Below are 20109 nucleotides of genomic sequence, written 5' to 3' on the forward strand. Positions count from 1 at the left end.
CCCGCCCTCCCCTTCCCCGGAAGGGGCGGGGCTATGGCGGCGAAATGCCGCCCTGCGCGTGCGCGGCGCAATAGACTCCCCCCCCCTTCCTCGGAAGAGGCGGGGTTTTGGAGCTTCACCTGGAAGTACTCGTTACTTTCGGGTCGGTTCCCGGGGGAGATGGCCACGCTGCAGGAGGCAGACGTGAAAGTGGGTGGCGAGCCGAAACTGAGCAAGAAGTAAGTGTCGTCCAGGCCCATGTCAGCCTGTGGGGGAGCGGGGGGGGGGTCTCCGTCCAGACTGGGAGGTTGGGCTGGGGGCCCTGCTCGTGTGGCCACGCTCCGGCCCTGTAAGCGACATCTCCCCACCCCGAGGCCCCCACGGCGATCGGCGGGTGCTGATGGGTCCCCCCGCCTTAAGGTTGAAATTAGGGAGAGCAGGGGTCGGTCTGAGAAATGACAGGGAAGAAAAGTGGAACTTGCTGCTTCCCTCCTGCCCCTCCGAGAAAGGCCTCCTGTGCCGACTGCACCGCTCCCCGGTGCTCACCAAACGCCGTCTGCCACCTTCAGCTTTCCTTCCCGGGCCTCACCGAGACCGCATGAAGAGGGGTGTGTCCGTCTGGAAACGGCCGTCACCCTCCATATGGGTGATTCAGAGCCGTCAGTGGTCTTGCTCAGCCTGGAGGCTGTCCTAGGCACTGTTGAGTGTATCTTTGTTAGCCTATCCACCCCACACCCTAGATCCTAGAAATGTGTAGGTGATCACAGATCTAGATTAACCCACCCTTGAAAAGGCATTTTTATTGCCTCTAAATACCACATTCTTTCAACCACGGTCATGAAACCACGGAACTCAGACAACAGGGTGAGTTTTGACTGTGTTACTGACTAGGTTAGGGGTGTAGTACTTGTAGAACACAAGAACTTTAGCTTCTAATGCATTCTGATGGAACTGCTATAGGTTCTTCAGCTAGGTGGTTTTAGAAAAAGTAGTAATACCTAGATTTATGGAGTTCACTATCACTACATTGTCCTTTATGACAGTGATCTGATGGATTTTATAAATGTTTGGAACTTAACCTTAGATATCTATATCTTACTTGAGGGAAAGAAAGTTGAGTGGATTTTTTAAAATCTATTAAATCAGTCATTTTTTTTCTTTCTTTTTTTTGGGTCGGGTTGTGGGGCCTGAACTCTGGGCCTGGGCGCTGTCCCTCAGCTCTTCAGCTCAAGGCTAGCACTCTACCACTTGAGCCACAGCACCATTTCCGGCTTTTTTTTTCCTGCTTATGTGGTGCTGAGGAATCGAACCCAGGGCCTCATGCATCCAAGGCAAGCGCTCTACCAGTGAACCATCTTCCCAGCCCATCATTTTTTTCTTTGAAGAAATTTTATTTTATTTTATTTTATTTATTTTTGTCAGTCATGGTCCTGAACTCTGGGCCTGGGCGCTGCCCCTCAGCTCTTCAGCTCAAGGCTAGTGCTCTACCACTTGAGCCACAGCACCACTTCTGGCTTTTTCTGATTATGTAGTGCTAAGGAATGGAACCCAGGGCCTCATGCATGCAAGGCAAGCGCTCTACCACTGAGCCACCTTCCCAGCCCCTGAAGAAATTTTAACCAGATCTATTTTAGCATAACGGGGTTAAAGTGGGGGGGGGGGGGAATGGAAAAGAGATAAACATTTCCTACAGTCAGAAAAATGAGTTAAAGACTCCTTTTTTTTTTTTTTTTTTTTGGTCAGTCCTGGGGCTTGAACTCTGGGCCTGGGCGCTGTCCCTCTGCTCTTCAGCTCAAGGCAAGCTTTCTACTGCTTGAGCCACAGTACCACTTCAGTTTTCTAAGTGGTTAATTGGAGGTAAGAGTCTCATGGAGTTTCCTGCTTGGGCTGGCTTTGAACTGTGATTCTTAGATCTCACTCTCCTGAGTAGCTAGGATTACAGGTGTGAGCCACGGACAACTGGCTTTTTTTCTTTTTTATAATGCCACAATCAAGGCTTGAACTCAGGGACTCAAGTGTCTTGCTCAGCTCAGCGTTTTTGCTCACAATGGTTGCTCTACCACTTGAGCCACACCAGTAATTGAATTTTTGTATTAAAAGTAAGGTTTCCAGTTGAATTTTTATGTAAATTTTAAAAACTAGTCAGTTCTTTTTACTCAGAGAAAGTATAGTTACCATCACCCCCTCTTGTCTTGTCTTTGAGATAGGGTCTGGACAAGTTCCCAAGACAGATTTTGCCTCCACCTCTTGAGTAGCTGAATTATCACTTTTGTGGGTTGGGGCGGGGAGGAGGGAGGCTGTTACTGGACCCTGCCCATTAACAAAAAAGCTAAAGCACTCTACCACTTGAGCCACTGTACCACTTCCTGCTTTTTGGAGGTTAATTGAAGAGTCTCACAGACTTTTCTACTCTGGCTGGCTGGCTTCAAACCATGATCCTTAGATCTCAGCCTCCTGAGTAGCTAGGATTATAGGCAAGAGCCACTCAGGGGCTTTGGAATACCACTTTCATAAGCAGCTTTTGTGTTCCAGGCTTCTATATAAGCTTTCTGTTTTAATCTCACTTGTCATCTTGCAAAGCTAGCATTAATGTCTGTTTGCAGAATGATCAATGATGTATGGTGAAGTGTTTCCCCAAAGCCTGGGGTATAGTTTAGTGGTAATATGCTTGTCTTACATAGAAGAGATCATAAATTTGATGCCCAGCACCCCCCCTCCCCACCCCCTGCTACACCCCCCCCCCCAAAGTTTTGTTCTTATGTGTGTCCTAGCACTAATCTGAACTGAAGCAGAAATCTAAACCCTGGGTCAAGTCTAACTCCAAAGCCCATGATCTTTTTACTAATTGTGCTGTACTGTCTCACATGGCTTTACAATGAAAATGTGTTGATATTTTATCTTCCAGTGATTGTGAGCTTGAATAGTTTTGTTGTTGTTTTGTCAGTCGTGGGTCTTGAACTCTGGGCTTGGGCGCTATCGCTCAGCTCTTCAGCTCAAGGCGAGCACTCTACCGTTTGAGCTACAACGCCACTTCCGGTTTTCTAGTGGTTTATTGAAGAGTCTCATAGACTTTCCTGCCAGGGCTGGCTTTGAACCTTGATCCTAAGATCTCAGCCTCCTGAATAGCTAGGATTACAGGCATGAGACACCAGTGCCCAGTATTAAGTAGTTTTTGTAGTTAAAATTCTCTTCCTAATCACTCTTGAAACATTCCTGATCTAAAATCTTTAATGATCACAGTATTATGCTTAAGACCACTTGCCCAAAGGATTCATTCTCAAAATTCTCAAATGAAAGATCCCCTCCCCCCCCAAGTATATTTGAACACGGTAGAATATAGCTCCTGTCATTGTTTCCTTCCAGTGTTGATGTATAAACTAAAAACTATCCTTTCTTTTTTGTTCCAAGAACTCCAAACTATTCTTCTCTTTGACTTAGAAGAAATGTTTTGTGTGGGTTTAGTTTCCTCCTACCCCCACAACTGAGAACAGGGTCTCATTATGTTCCCCAGGCTGTCTCGGGCTCCTTAGCTCAAATGATCTTCCTGCCTCAGACTCCTGAGTATCAGAGACTACAGTCATGTACCACTATATGCAGCTGTATGGCTTACATTGTCTAAAGTTTGTGTTTGATAGAAATATCTTCCCTGTGTTTCATATGCTTTCCATTGCCATCTTGCGTCTAGGCACTTCAACCCTCTCCTCAAAAACACACTTTAGGACTTCAGAAAATTGCCTTCTGACTTGAATTCTAAAATGTGGTCATTTTTCTACCTGTAAGTTATTGGCTGACTTGTACTTGACTTTCTAACCTAGAAACACACCATTTTCCATAGCCAGGAGTGAAATGATTTTAGTTGCACAACAGTAAGTTCACAGGATTGGGTATTTGTTTAAGAGGGCCTGAAGTTAAATGGGACAAAAAGATAGTACCGAATGGCTCAGCTCCCCCTACGCAGAGTGTGTAGGTTGAGTGCATGTGTACTGTCTGTCCCATCTGACTCCACATCTCTTGTTTCCTGCTAGGTCCTGGCAGTAATTAATTCCAAGGTATTCTGCCATGTTGATGCAAGCTGCGGTCAGGCTTGTTAGGGGGTCCCTGCGGCAGACCTGGGCAGAGTGGGGTCAGAGGGACCTTCGACTGGGCCAACTTGCTCCTTTTACAACGCTGCACAAGGACAAGCCACTTTCTGATAAAAGAAGGTGGGTGCCCATTGCCTTCTTTATTGTTCTGGAGCAAAAGTTCTCTCCTCCAGCATCTGTTAAGCCCTTAGTTAAGTCTTTGGATTTACCACAAAGAAAGCAAAGAACTAACTCTACTATCAAACCCAATAGTTCTTTCTCACTTTCTCTGAGTTCAAATCCTCTCTTTTTAGTTTTTTTTTTTCTTCCCCCTGGTTAGTTGGAGATGAGTCTCTTGAACTTTTCTGCCCCTGCTGGCTTTGAACCCACATTCTCAGAGTCAGCCTCCTGAGTAGCGAGGATTACAGGCATGAGCCTCCAGCACCCAGCTTGGTTTTAAACTCTTGATTCTCCTACTTGAGTCTCTGAAGTGCTGGATTGTTGGTGTGGGCTTCCTTACAGCCTTAAGATGCCCTGTGGATCTTATTCTAGGACAATGCTGAGAAAAAACTTATTTGTATAAGGAATTTTTGTAATGCCAGTTATTTTGCCTTTTCTGGTTTTTTTTTTTTTTTGCTTTATTTTGAGTTTTTGTTTGCTCTTGAAATTAATCTAGTTCTAGTTGTTCTAGGTGTTGTCCTAGATCTTTCTGGACTTTTCTTAGAAATGATTTAAGAACAGTGTCTGATTTGAGAGGATAGCAGGTTTATCTTAATCCTAGAAAAGAAATCAGGTAGCCTTGGATGCCCACTGACTGAATTCCAGTATTATAGACCTGGAGCACTGTTTGGAAAAGGTTATCTTTACAACTGTTTTCAAGACAGATTGCATCAGAGTTGCCTGCTTTGAAGTCATCAAAACCAGTTTTTCACATAAAAGATGCTCAGCTCAGCTACATGTGGTGGTGCATGTCTATAATCCCAGCTACTTGGGAGGCAGTGATGTAGCGAATTGCAATTTCAGGCCAGCCCTGGGCAAAACACAGAGACTCTATTTTTTGGATGAGGTGGAGAGAAATAACTAAATAAAAATGGGCTGAAATGGTAGAGTATTTGCTGAATTCAAACTCTAATACTGTCTCTCCCCCAACCCCACCCCCAAAAAAGATGATCAGTTCAACTCCTTGATACATTTTTTAATTAAGTATTGAAAAATGAAGGCTAGTGACGCTGCTGAGACACACAGCTCCCAGTGAGGCTGAGCCATGGGATTGTAAACTGGAAGCCAGATGAACAGCTTACCAAGACCTTGTTTCAGAAGTAAAATGGGGAGAAGTTAAGAATGTAGCTCAATTTTAGAGCACTTGCCTAGCACATAAAAGACCCTGGGTTTAAGCCCCAGTACTGTAATAAATTAATGACTAACCAGTAAATAAATTTTGGAAAAGGAAGGAAAGAAAGGGAAATCAAGCATGTTCTCTAAAACCAGACAGCATGAAAGCATGATTTGGGGGCTAGGAAGGTGGCTCCGTGGTAGGGTGCTTACCTCTCATGCATGAGACCCTGGGTTTGATTGCTCAGCACCACATAAGCAGAAAAAGTTGGAAGTGGTGCTGTGGCTCAAATGGTAGAGCGCTACCCGTAAGCTGAAGAGCTGAAATATAGCACCAGGCCCAGAGTTCACACAACTGACAAAAAAAAAAAGAAGAAGAAGAAAGAAAGCATAACCTAGAATCTTTTCCAGTGGTTCACTATTATAAGAATATTCATCTGAAAGAATATCTACAAGTTCCCCTTAAATGACAAATATATCACTATCCAAAAATAACTTGTTCTCTTTCTGGATTCATACAGCAAGTTTACTTAAGGGATGTTTTGTTTGGTTTTTGAGTTTGAATAAGGAGGAATTTGCCTATAAATACATAAAAGTTATATGATTTCTATCCTAACTGCAGAGTATACAGGTTTTAAGGTAGTGATAGATACCTAGCATAGTTCTCATCTGGTCATTCGCTCATGACAGTGACAGGGTTGTTTATAAGCATCTGCCTTCATAACCACTGGGAGGTGTCTTGTTTCCCCTTGCTAAATAGGGAGAAGTTGGGTCATTTGTCAAAGGTCACATCATTGGTAGGTATGTCAGAATTGAGCCTTAGGCAGTTGTATTACAGAGATGATATTGTATCCCCGCTATTAAACTTCGTTGTACTTTCTCTGTTGTCAAAGACAGGTTCCAGTGGGCCATGTGAGGCCTGTGTGGACAGCTTTTCCCAGAGAGATTGTCCATAGTTATCTCCTTAAGCTCTGAAGAGTCCAATTCTGCCACAGCTTAACTCTTTCCTTTGGGAAGGGCATGGTGGGGGGGGGCCCATGGCAGACATAGCTGTTCCCTCACAGGTTGATCAGATACTGGAGGAGCTTAATCTCGTGGAATACCATGTAACTAAGATTTCGTTTGTGGAGCTTTGTAGCCCTATGAATGCTGAGAAGAGGCCTATGCTCCTGATTTGTAGGAAAATCCCCCTGCCCCCACCCTAAATGTAAACTAATACGTAGGATTTCTTTGTCCTAGTGCATCTTGGTTTTAATTGAGGCTAGGGCCAAGTGGAGACTGAACACAAAGACTGAAAATGATCCTCTGCATCTTTGTCCTAAGCTTATTTTTTCCCTTGTCTCTTTCACGTAGAGTTCAGTGAAAGAGGCTGGGGTTGGTGAGTGGAGCGTGGTGGGGGCGTGGCACTGAGCAAGCGCAGTTCCCCCAGCTTATTCATAGTTCTGGAAAGTAGCTATGGGGCAGAAGGCACCGGGCTCTTCGGGCACCGTTCACACTGATTGCTTTCATTTCCCAACAGTGAGCTAAAGAGACGCCTGAAAGCTGAGAAAAAAGTGGCAGAGAAAGAAGCCAAGCAGAAGGAGCTCAGTGAGAAACAGCTAAGCCAGGCCCCTGCGGCGGCCACCAATCACGCCACAGACAATGGTGTGGGTGCTGAGGAGGAGAGCCTGGACCCAAACGTGAGTCCCCTGGCCACTGGCACGGCTGGGCATGGGAAGGCTTGTGATGAGGTTTCTGGCAGATTTCCTTGGGCCCAAGCTGTAAGAGGGACCAATGACTAAGGAGATACATAGGCACCAGAACAGGCATTAGGTCTGGGTCACTTCCTGTAGGTAAGGGAAGAAGGCGAAGTCACAGAACATGCCATGCCTTCTGGCTAAATGCACAGGCCCTGGATTTTTTTTTTGGGGGGGTGGGTCCAGTCATGGGGCCTGAACTCTGGGCCTGGGCGCTGTCCCTCAGCTCTTCAGCTCAAGGCTAGCGCTCTACCACTGGAGCCACAGCGCCACTTCCGGCTTTTTGCTTATGTGGTGCTGAGGAATGGAACCCAGGGCCTCGAGCATGCAAGGCAAGTGCTCTACCACTGAGCCACCTTCCCAGCCCCTGGATTTTTTTTTTTATATATCAACTCCCAATAGGCAGCTGAAAGTCCAGAACTCCTAAGTGACTTTAGTTGAAAAACCACATTCTACAGACCAGATTCACCTCTCCTCTGTCCCCTAACCTCATCCTTCCCTCTCTAGTTTTATACAAAATGTTGAGTGGAACACAGCCTGCCTGTTTGTTTACATCTCTCCAAGGCTGCTTCCCCTCCTCCCCTCCCCACAACGCCAAAGTTGAGCAGTTGCATCAGGAAGAGTGTGCTGGCTCCTGCTGTAGATTGTCCCTGTTTGCATTCTACAGGTCCCGTGGGCCTGCCTTGGATAAAGTCTAATGCGTGGTCAGGGGTAGGAGAGTAGTTGAAGAGAAATGACTCCACCATATATACTCAGTCACCTAAACCAATAAAACATTTTCTTCTTTTTGTTGAGTCTTGCATTTTAGAATTCTAGCCTTCATTTCTAGCTGTGGATCAGACCAACCTGCGAGAGAGAGAGAAAGAGAGAGAGAGAGAGAAGAGAGAGTGTGTGTGTGTGTGTGTGCTGGTCCTGAGGCTTGAACTCAGGGCCTGAGCACTGTCCCTGAACATCTTTTGTTCAAGGTTAGCACTCTTACCACTTGAGCCACAGTGCCACTTTCAGCTTTTTCTGACTAGTTTATTGGAGATAAGCGCCACAGACTTTCCATCCCAGGCTGACTTTGAACTGTGATCCTCAGATCCTGAGTAGCTAGGATCACAGTCTTGAGCCACCAGTGCCCATCAACCGTGCGTTTTTTTAAATTTTTATTTTATTCTTATTATAAAGGTTATGTACAGAGGGGTTACGTTTACATGCATCGGGTAATGAGTACATTTCCTTTCATACAGTGTCACCTGTTCCCTCATTCTCTCTAATTCCCTTCCTCCCACCTCCACCCATGAGTTTTGTGTGGTTCACTTTCATCAGTGTCCGGTGTGCTTCACTGCAGCACTTTTTCTCTTTTTCCTCTGATTCTGTGCCCTCTTCTCACCCCCCCACAAATATTCACATAAATACACTGTTTATAAGGTAAAGTATACAGAATCATCATAAAAAGATTTTAAGTCCTTTGTTTCCATATCTTTGGAGTTCATTTCAGTCTATGTGTATTGTTTTCTATCCATGTGAACAGACTGTTGGGCATTGCACATTGTGATTCGCTCCTAAGACGATCCGCTTCTGGTCTCACTGCATGCGAGTATTTAGAATCCTGTGTCACTTGTCATATCCCAGTAACCATGCTTTTTTTGTTGTTTTTTGTTTTGTTTTGTTTTGTTTTGCCAGTCCTTGAGCTTGATCTCAGGACCTGGGCACTGTCCCTGAGCTTCTTTTGCTCAAGGCTAGCACTCTACTACTTGAACCACAGCACCACTAAACAGCCTTTTCTGTTTATGTGGTTTTGCCTTTTTTTTTTTTTTTTTTGGTTGGTCGTGGGTCTTGAACACTGACTGAGCCTGGGCGCTCAAGGCTAGTGCTCTACCACTTCAGCCACAACACCATTTCTGGTTTTCTGGTGGTTAAGCGGGCTGGCTTTGAACTGCAATTCTCAGATTTTAGCCTTCTGAGTAGCTAGGATTACAAGCGTGAGCCATCAGTGCCCACCTGTTTATGTGGTACTAAGGAATTGAACCCAGGGCTTCATGTAGGCAAGCACTCTACCACTAAGTCACGTTCCCAGTCCTGACCCTGCATGGTTTTGTTTTTTTTAATTGGTTGTGGGGCTTGAACTCTGGGCCTGGGCACTGCCCCTGAACCTTCCAGCTCACTACCACTTGAGCACGCTACCACTTGAGCCACAGCACCACTTCTGGTTTTCTGGCGGTTAATGGGGGATGAGAGTCTCACAGACTTTCCTTGCCTGAGCTGGCTTTGAACCTTGATCCTCAGATCTCGGCCTCCTGAGTAGTTGAGGATTATAGGCATGAGCCACTGGCACATGTTTTTAAATGTGAATCTCATTTTATTCAATCCTTTGCTTTCAAGAGTATGGGGGACATGTATATTGAAAGTCTCAACTCGGGGCACTCTGAGATAGAATCCAGTACTCTGCCAGATGGGCCCTGATCTGACCAGGTTCAACTTTGTAATGACTCTTTGTTGTTTAACAGCAATACTACAAGATCCGCAGTCAAGCAGTCCACCAGCTGAAGGTCAGTGGGGAGGACCCATACCCACACAAGTTCCATGTAGACATCTCTCTTACCCACTTCATCCAGCAATACAGTCACCTGCAGCCCGGGGACCACCTGACTGACATTACTTTAAAGGTGGCAGGTAGGAAAACTCCCCGTTGGTTCACTGAGATCCCCAAAGCAGGCAGGCCTCTTTGGTAACATAACAGAGCATATATGTTGCTCTTCAGCTATTGTCTCTTTGTTGTTTGATGATGATACGTATGTAACATATATTATTACAAAGGATTTCCATGCATGCACATAATGCATTTGATCATAATGATACCCTCTCTTGATCGTGTGTGTGTGTGTGTGTGCATGCGTGCGTGCGTGCGTGCCTGCGTGCCTGCGTGCTGATACTGGGAATTGACCTTGGCTTCAAGCTCTCACTTGGGTCTTTTTCCCTCAAGCCTGGTACTTTACCACTTGGGCCATACCTCACTTGCTAGAGAGGGTATTACTACAATTAAATACATTTTATACTCACACACGTGCGCATGGAATTTTTTTTTTTTTTTTTTGGTCGGTCGTGGGACTTGAACTCAGGGCCTGGGCACTGTCCTTCAGCCCTTCAGCTCAAGGCTAGCGCTCTACCACTTGAGCCACAGTGCCACTTCAGGATTTTTCTGCTTATGTGGTACTGAGGAATTGAACCCAGGGCCTCATGCATGCAAGGCAAGCACTCTACCACTGAGCCATCTTCCCAGCCCTTGGAAATCTTTTCTAATAAGTAATATATGCCAACCTGAGCAGGAAAGTCCGTGACACTCCAGTTAACCACCAAAAAGAAGAGCTGTGGCTCAAGTGGTACAGCACCAGGCTTGAGTGAGAAAAGCTCAAGGACAGACCCGGGCCCTGAGCTCAAGCCCCAGTACCAGAGAATATCTTAGCTCCAGATATTCATGCCCATCTTTGCCTTTTTTTGTTTTGTTCTGCTTTCTTGTTTTCTCTTCTTTTGTTTTCGTGCCAGTATCAGGGCTTGAACTCAGGACTTTGAGCTCCTGCTTGTTTCACCGCTGGTACTCTACCTCTGCCATTGGAGCCATACCTCTAGTCCCGTTGATTGGTTTTAATAAGAACAATGGGTGTGGGGACAAAAGCAGGAGTCAAAGTTCAAGTCATATCAGATTGTGTATATTGCTGAGGGAGCTCTCTTGGTACTGAGAGCATGAAAGGTCTTCTGGTTCTATCTGTCCATATTTTTGCTATTCTTTTTTTCTAGGTAGAATCCATGCCAAACGAGCTTCTGGGGGAAAACTCATCTTCTATGACCTTCGAGGAGAGGGAGTCAAGTTACAAGTCATGGCCAATTCCAGGTATATAGAATTAGCTACCTAGTTATAGAACTTTTCAGGCTGAGCTAGAGCAACAAAGACATTTCGGACAGAGGATGATAATGGTCTTATTTTTTCCATTGTTGTTTAAAGTTAGATTAGGAAGTATAGGGAAGCCTGGCACGGTAGTTCATGCCTATAATCCTAGCTACTCAGGAGGCTGAGATCTGAGGATCGCAGTTAAAAGCCAGCCCAGGCAGAAAAGTCCCCATGAGACTCTTCTCTCTAATAAACTACTCAAAAAAGCTAGTAGTGGTGCTGTGGCTCAAGTGGTAGAGTGCTAGCCTTGAGTACAAAGAAGCATAGGGACAGCACCCAAGCTGAGTTCAAGCCCCAAAACCAGGGAAAAAAAAGGGGGGCGGCGGGGGGACAAGGTTGAAGGAAGTTATACAGGCTAGATTATCTGCCTGCCTGGAAAGTGATGGCTGCTCTTGAGTTGTATTATAAAACATAAATAACACAATATATAAAAAAGATCTGAAACAATCCTTTGTAGTAATTGCCTCTTATTTGCTTAGCGTTTGAGACTTCCATTAATTAGTTGAGGGTTCCAGTGTAAACTAGTAGTGGGTGCTGATTTTGACTACTATATAGTGAATTACTTTTCCTTCCACTCAGGAACTATAAATCAGAGGAAGAATTTATTCGCATAAACAATAAACTGCGTCGAGGAGACATAATCGGAGTTGAGGGGAATCCTGGGAAAACCAAGAAGGGTGAACTGAGCATCATTCCCTATGAAATCACGCTCTTGTCTCCCTGTCTGCATATGTTACCTCATCTACACTTTGGCCTCAAAGACAAGGTAAGTGCTCAGCCTGCTAGCTGTGACACCAAAGATGCAGTCCACTTGTTTTATTCTGCCATTAAGTAAAGCCAGAGATGTCTAACTGCTGCTTTTTGTTTAGGAAACAAGATATCGTCAGAGATACTTGGACTTGATCCTAAATGACTTTGTGAGGCAGAAATTTATCATTCGCTCCAAGATCATCACGTATATCAGAAGTTTCTTGGATGAGCTGGGATTCCTAGAGGTGAGAGGAGGGAGGGGTTCCTGTCTGCCTTGCTCTGCTTGCCCCGTGCGTCCCTCCCTGCCCTCCTCTCCCAAGGCATGCCTCATGACAGCATCTTCTTTCCTTCTTCCATCTTGTTTGGTGTCCTTGTTAGGAAAGCAAGAACTGACTTCCACAATAATGAGCAAGGTGTCGTATCATTTGCGTGCTATTAGTGCCATGTTTGATATGTTAATAAGTTATTTAGTGACAAATTTTTGTAGCTTTAAAAAAAGTGTTTACATGTGTGAGAAAGGCAAATACATGTATTGTAAAACAAATCCAATAAACAAAAGCCAGACTGTACTCTTCTGCCTCTTTCAACTAACTTACTTCTTACTTCTCTCCCTAAACTTGACTTTATTGTGTCTCCTTCCTCACTATTTCCTGTGACTGCATGGACAAACTTACACCTGCAGCAAGTGGGGTATGAGTGAATGTTTTGGAGCAGTTGTTTTATATCTTGCATTACACACTTTCAATGGACCTACCTTTTTTTTTTTCTATTTCATATATTCTGTTCTAGAAAAATCAAGCAGTTTGTTCTTTTTCAGGGACTGCATTACTTTTGAACTGAGTGTTATGTGGGAACAAAGCATGAGCTGTCTCCAAGGTCAGGTTGTCTGAGGACAAACTTTCTCCCTGTCTCTTTTAGATAGAGACTCCTATGATGAACATCATCCCAGGGGGAGCTGTGGCCAAGCCTTTCATCACTTATCACAATGAGCTGGACATGAACTTGTACATGAGAATTGCTCCAGAACTCTACCATAAGGTAGTTGATCATAATACACCCCATTCCCTTAAAGCACAGAAGGCTGGAAATCATTGGCTAGAAGTGTTGGTTAGAAATAAGAGAGCCACTAAGGATAAAATAGCCAGGAAGTGTTCTGGATTTGTCAGGTTTTGTAACACTTCGAGAATTTCTCTAAGATTAAGAGCATTACAAGGTAGACAGCAAAGGGATAGTATACATACCCCTAACCTACTCTGGTTACCCTAGCATTTTTCAATTTATAGTTTTCTTGGATTTTAGTCTTTTATGGAAGAGCATAGTGTCCTTCCCCTCCCCCCCTTCTCTTTCTCCCTCTGGAAGTTTTATATATATATTTTTTTGAAGATGTATCTTCATATATAGATATGAATATGGATATATTTATATCTTCGCATATATATCTTCAAATAACGAGCCATATCATCATATCATTCAGGATTCTTAGTTGTAGACAACAGACCCTATTGTAACTAAAGCCACTGACACATCTGTTTAGCTATATAAGGAAGCTCACATGAAGGATCAGAGAGCTTGGAACCTGAATAACTAGGAATGATGTGAATCTCATTCCTGAGCTGATGTCCTAGAGAACGCCATCTTTACAGCTTGGATGGGTCACTGTCAGAAGTAGCATCCCTGCAGCAGCTCCACATCTAGAGGTCTCTGGTGCCTTCCACCTGAATGAATTCTGCATAATATTTCTTACTGGTATATCTGAGGCTGAGTCACAAGAGGCTTCTCTGGATAGGCTAAGACCAAGATAGAGGACACCCATGCCACAGGAAGAGTTTAACAACTGTCCACTACAAGGGTCTAAATGGAGCAAAGTACTAGGAACTTGGAGTAGAAAGTACAGCTAAGCTATGAACAGCAGTTGGAAGAAGAAACTTCCCAGAGCTGTGAAGACAGAGTTACCTGCTTGACCAAGGCCATGTATTGCTAGATGCTGGTGGTTGGTGGCATTGACCGGGTTTATGAAATTGGACGTCAGTTCCGGAACGAAGGCATTGATTTGACTCACAATCCTGAGTTCACCACCTGCGAGTTTTACATGGCATATGCAGATTATCACGATCTGATGGAAATCACTGAGAAGATGATTTCAGGTGAGCCTTACTTTTTTCACCTCTCAGCAGGCTTGTAGGGGCTGGTGAGCTACTTGCAGATTACTTCCTGAGCTTTGTCCGTAGGAAATGGCTCATTTCTCTCCTAGGAATGGTTAAAAACATTACTGGCAGTTACAAGGTTTCCTACCATCCTGATGGCCCAGAGGGCCAAGCCTTCGAGATTGACTTCACCCCACCCTTCCGGAGAATCAGCATGGTGGAAGAGCTTGAGAAAGCCCTTGGGGTGAAGCTGCCTGAGACCAGCCTGTTGGAAACTGAAGGTAAAGGTTCAGCTCTGAATTTGTGCCTGGGTACGGTGTGGGGTGTGTGTATGCATGTGTGTGTGTGTGCACGCACGTACACTTTCAGTACTGAACTTTGAAGTGAAGACCTCACAGTAGCCAGTAGCCAAGTCAGTTGAACCATGCCACCAGCTTTTCTGTGTTTTTATGCCATTCCTGGGGCTTAAACTCAGGCCTTGGGCACTGTCTCTGAGCTTTTTTGCTCAAGACTAGCACTCAGCCACTTGAGTCACAGCTCTACTTCTGGCTTTTTGGTAGTTAATTGGAGAAATAAGAGTCTCACAGACTTTCCTGCCCAGGCTGGCTTTGAACTGGGATTCTTACATCTCAGCCTCCAGAGTAGATAGGATTACAGGCATTAGCTACCAGCTGAGGCTTTGGATATTTTTGAGACAGGATTTCGCATTTTTGTCCGGGGCATCCTAGACTGCATTCCTACTTGCGCTTCCCTGTGTCCCTGAGCATGCCAAATGTGTGTCCCTGCCCCCAGCCATTATTGAGATGGGAGTCTCCTGACCTCAGAAGGTCTGTCTCCCAGGTAGCTAGGCTTTTATGCTTGAACCCTATGCCCGCTCTGTTTTGTTTTTGAGCTAAGGTCTCACTGGGTAGCCCAAACCTAGAGTCCTTCCTTCTCGTCCTCCCAAGTGCTAAGATTATAGGCATGCACCACTACACCCAGCTTTATATGTGTTTTTATTGGGCTATTTGATGTTTCCTGGTCTAACTTGAACATTTGTGTCACAGAAACTCGCAGAATGCTTGATGATATCTGTGTGGCCAAAGCTGTTGAATGCCCTCCACCTCGGACAACTGCTAGACTCCTGGACAAGGTGAGAGGTCACCACATCATATGCATTCTCAGCAGCCTCAGTAGGCCTGTACTCAGACATGAGTCCCACTCTGGGAGTTGTTTTCCATAGCTTCATAGGAAAACAACTAGGGAGAAAGGAGAGAGCTAATCTTGAACTATGAATAATCTGCGTTAATCCTTTCCATTCTTTGAAAAGCTATAGGATAAAGCCATCTAGAAGGAATTGAGACCTCCCTCTGGTCTGGGACTGTGAAAATATTAAAATTAATATCTATTTCACCTTTGTCTTTCCATTAAGCTTGTTGGGGAGTTTCTGGAAGTAACATGCATCAATCCTACATTCATCTGTGATCACCCGCAGATCATGAGCCCTTTGGCTAAATGGTAAGATAAGTGCAGTATTTTGGCTGCCTGCTGCTACATAGCAACCCCACAGCTTACAAATCTGAACCAACAATTTATTTTCAAAATACACTATCTTTCTGTTCCATGGAATGTTGGCTGAGATAACAGAAATTACTCTTTTTCCCCAAGTTTTAGAAAGGATTTATTTTTATTTAGTATTGAAGTAAGGAGAAATAGAAAAGCTTTCCCACTCCCCACCCAGGAAATGAGAGTTAAAGATTCTTCATGGCTTTTTTCCCACTGGGAATTCTGCCAGGGCACTTTGTTTCCCCTCTACATGGCCTCTCCATATGCTGTCTTTATGGCATCATAACTTTTAGCATGGCTGTTGGGTTCCCAGGGGCACGTGTTCCAAAGAACAAAAAGCAAACATGCAAACAGGCATTCATTCTTCTGTGGATACCCTATTGGCCAAACAAGTCATGGCTAGCCCAGAGTCCATTCAGGAGAAATGTATGCAGAAGGTCAGACATAACAGTCTACCACAGGGCTCATTAGGAAGATACTCAAACCCTCCAGGTCTCTCACACCCTCACTGTAATACCAGATGATTTGGTGCTAAGAATACATGCAGTTAGGTTGCAGTTAGCTCTACTTTTTTGAGTCTACAGTCATTCAGGGATTCTTGTACCAGGAGCTGTAAATTCATCCTTGTTGTTGGCCTGGTTCCCAGGCACCGCTCCAAAGAGGGTCTGACTGAGCGCTTTGAGCTGTTTGTCATGAAGAAGGAAGTGTGCAATGCCTACACGGAGCTGAACGATCCCATGCGGCAGCGGCAGCTGTTTGAAGAACAGGCTAAGGTGAGGAAAGAGTGAACGTGTCCTCATCAGAAGGTACCAGTACAGGCTCGGGGGCACTCATGGTTTTGCCAGAGGAAGTCACATTTCCAAAGGAAGATTTTGGTTTTGGTTGCGTGAGACCTAAAAGGAACATAAGGTTGTCTGTATACAAGGAGCACAGTGTGTGTCTTAAAAACAGGGAAACATGACTTTTCTGAGATTGCACTTTTCTCAGATTTCTTGGGGATGCAGCAGATCAAGGTATGAAGCAGGCAGGGCCCTGCAGGCTGCCTGTACTCATGTCACTGGTGGGTGGTTTTAGGAACCAGGAGAAAGACTATGCAGTCACCATACCGTCTATGAAAATTTGGTTTTCCTGCCATCCCAGGAGCCCCAGCAGCGGAAGTAGTGTATTTCAGAGGAATTTGTGTGCATTCTCATGTAGGTTTCATCAGTCCTGATCTGTGAGTCTATGCGGGAAGTACCCCCGTCCCAGAATTACTGGGAAATGAATTCCCACCACCTGCATAAAAACATTCTATTGCCTTAGACACTGAGCTGTCTTGACAAAATGTTACCTCTTGCTTCTCTTTATTCTAGGCGAAAGCCGCTGGTGACGATGAAGCCATGTTCATAGATGAAAACTTCTGTACTGCCCTGGAGTATGGGCTGCCCCCAACTGCTGGCTGGGGCATGGGCATCGACCGTCTCACCATGTTCCTCACAGACTCCAATAACATCAAGGTACACAGCGGTTCTCCATAGCGCACACTTCCCCAAAGCCCCAGGGTTGGAGGCAGAGCCAGGTGGGCCCCAAGGGTAAACAAGGAGCACTGGGCAGGCAAAGGGGTCCACACCATGCCACAATTGGAGACTTGGATTAACTGACCTTGTGGGATATTAGTTCTTTCTACTGAGACAGGAGGAATACCAATGTTTGCATTTCATGCGTTTCTAGGGACAGGCTGCCTGCTGCCTGAGCTTGTTTTTTTGGGTTTAGGTAGTACTGGGGATTGAACTCAGGGGCCCATGCTTCCCAAATTGGCTTGTTTAAATCAGCTGATCAATGTGGAAACTGTCCCTGTCCTATTTTTGTAAAGCAAGAAATCAATTCCGTGTGTGCACATGTGCATGTGCATGCACTCCCCAGCCTTGGAGCTTGAACTCAAAGCCTGAGTGCTTTCTCTGAGCTTTTGAGCTCAAGGCTAGTGCTCTGCCACTGAGCCACAGCTCACTTCCAACTTTTTGGTGGTTAATTGGGGATAAGAGTCTCACAGACTTTCCTGCCCAAGCTGGCTTTGAACCACTATCCTCACTCAGATCTCAGCCTTCTGAGTAGCCAGAATTGTAGGTATAGCTCACCCCAGTGCCCTATTACAATAAATTTTAATAGAACCTGTGTTTATTCACTGTCTTGACATGATGTCCTAGACAGTGCTGTACACAAAACAGCATACAGATCTCTGGACTTGGTTAGTAGTAATAACAGGCAAAGGAAATACATAGATCACTCTTCAAAAAAATATGTTCAAGTACCTTTATAGCATCAAGACACATTTATGATCTTTTGTAGGAAGTACTTCTGTTTCCTGCCATGAAACCCGAAGACAAGAAGGAGACTGTAGCAGCCAGTGATACACTGGAAAGCTCAACAGTTGGCACTTCTGTCTAGAAAAGAATGACAAGTCTTATAACTCAGGCACTTTTGCGTATCTACAAAAGATAAAATCTGTGAGGGAATTCTTGTATGTCACCATCCATCCAACCACAATTCTGTTTCAGCCACCAGAAGAGAGAAAAGGAATTACAAATTTCTTTTTATTCCTTGTTAACAAATAAACTACCTTATCTCTTTACCTTGGGCATGTCAGTTTTTTTTTTTCCCCAGACTGCTGGCCTAATGAATGCTTAGGGTTCTACCGTGTTATGGTAGTTTGTGTTAATGTGGTAGGAGAAGGACCTTGTTGTTTTTTTTTTATTGGTATTTGGTATCACTGGGATTGAACCAAGACATCACACATTAGACAGCTGCTAAGTGCCCTAAAATTGTTTATTTCTCCTCTGTGCCATGCATTGTTCTGAGGAATTAGGGACACAGTAGAGAACAAAAATTATCACTGTTTGTCATATGACAAAGAATTTGTCATTTGTACCCCAGCAAAGCCTTTGTAGGAGTCCCAATTTGGGAATAACCAGTCTACTTTTATTTTTTTCAGTCATTGGGCCTGAACTCTGGGCCTGGGCACTGTCCCTCAGCTCTTCAGCTCAAGGCTAATGCTCTACTACTTGAGCCATAGCACCATTTCCAGCTTTTTCTGCTCATGTGGTGCTGGAGAATCCAACCCAGGGCCTCATGCATGCAAGGCAAGCACTCTACCACTGAGCCACCTTCCCAGCCCTAGCCAGTCTACTTTTGCAGAGTAAGTTACTACTATTACTGGCAAAGTGATTCAGTCATGCAGAGATTACCTAACTGCGAACCACTTGAGGCTGTGTAGCCTCCCCACCCCTGCTTTTAAAGCAGGTTGTCTTTGAGAAGGAGAATGTGAATGAAGATGGAGACAGACTTCTTTCTATGGGAGAAAACAAGGTCAAGATCAGACAAGGGACAGGACTTGAGGCCACACTGTCTATGCAGACCACTGGAAAAAGCTACACAGAGAAAGTTAAGAGGGCTGCTAAGATGTATTTAATAGAAGGCTGGAAGCAAAAGCTAGCCGTCTCGTCTTAGAGGAGGCTAGGGATAAAGGAGCAACACAACACTGGACAACTTGCATGTGGATCTGCAGGAAGGAAAATTGACAAAGCTAGGAGTGGACAGGTCATAAAGGACTTGTCAACTCATCAAACCACTGATGGTACCAGATTTACTGATTTCTGTACTAGAGTGATCAGAACAAGACATGGTCCTTAGCTTCTAGTCATATAGTGGAAAAGAGATTTAATAAATCATCCTTAGCCAAGCACTGGTGATGGCTCATGCTTGTAATCCTAGCTACTCAAGAGGCTGAGATCTAAGGATCATGGTTCAAAGCCAGCCCAGGCAGGAAAATCCTTGAGACTCTTATCTCCAATTAACCACCAGAACACTGGAAGTGGTGCTGTGGCTCAAGTAATAAGAGTACTGGCAAAAGGGGGGAGGGGAAACTTTGCATAGTATGGAAACAAATGCAAGGGTGGGTTGGAGGGAGCTTGGAGGACAGTGGCACTAGATATAGTACAAAAGTCCAAAGAACTAGATCCAGCTGGAAGAAGAGGCTGCTCATAACAGTTATGAGCCTTACTGTGAGTTTTATGTTAGAAGCAGGGTATGGTAATTCATGCCTGTAAACAGTCAAAGGAATACAAGTCTGAGGCAAACTCAGCAAGACCTTGTCTTGAAATACAAGCCTGGGAATCGTGAACCAAGTGTTAGGAATTCTTGCCTAGCAACTGCAAGGAACAGTATGACAAATATATATGTTGCAGGTATAGCTCAAGTGGTAGAGCACTTGCATACTACAGGCCCTATTCCCTGTATGGAGTGGAAACAGGGAGCCAGGACACCATGAATGTAAGTGGGAATGTCATCACTTTCCTGGTTTGAAAAGATCAGTATGGTTGCTCTGTGGGAAATGAATTGGCATTAAATGACAGTTCGGAAATCAGTGTAGCAGTCACCTACTTCAAGATAGTGACTTGAAAGGTGGGCAGGTTCAAGGAATATGATTAATGGCTAAGTAGTGAATTCTGTGTTAGGGAAAGGGAAGGAAAACCATGACAGAGGTGACACACTTGGTTTATGCAAACTAATTCCGGAGAGGAAAAATGAAGCATGATTCCCCACATCAGAAAGAAGGGAATGACAGTTGCACTTTGAAAATGGAGACGGATGGGGCT

The 20109-nt window shown here is 44.7% G+C and overlaps 1 protein-coding gene across 2 annotated transcripts; it reads left to right on the forward strand.

Moving 5' to 3' along the window:
• The first annotated feature begins 116 nt into the window (after window positions 1-116).
• LOC138826697 (lysine--tRNA ligase) lies at window positions 117-18086 on the forward strand. Of its 2 annotated transcripts, XM_070021938.1 has the most exons (15): window positions 122-218; window positions 4005-4181; window positions 6892-7051; window positions 9601-9766; window positions 10889-10982; window positions 11619-11805; window positions 11909-12034; window positions 12708-12827; window positions 13771-13933; window positions 14041-14214; window positions 14980-15065; window positions 15345-15430; window positions 16125-16251; window positions 16831-16974; window positions 17804-18086. In XM_070021938.1, exons 2-15 carry the CDS (start codon window positions 4039-4041, stop codon window positions 17900-17902), a joined length of 1875 nt encoding a protein of 624 aa, XP_069878039.1. In that variant the 5' UTR covers window positions 122-218; window positions 4005-4038; the 3' UTR covers window positions 17903-18086. The 2 variants fall into 2 exon arrangements, with proteins under 2 accessions (XP_069878040.1, XP_069878039.1); XM_070021939.1 differs by lacking the exon at window positions 4005-4181 and having other exon boundaries at window positions 117-218.
• The last annotated feature ends 2023 nt before the right edge of the window (window positions 18087-20109 follow it).

Source organism: Dipodomys merriami, unplaced genomic scaffold (assembly GCF_024711535.1).
Source record: "Dipodomys merriami isolate MVZ:Mamm:240054 unplaced genomic scaffold, mDipMer1.0.p SCAF_148, whole genome shotgun sequence".
Classification (NCBI taxonomy): Eukaryota; Metazoa; Chordata; class Mammalia; order Rodentia; family Heteromyidae; genus Dipodomys; species Dipodomys merriami.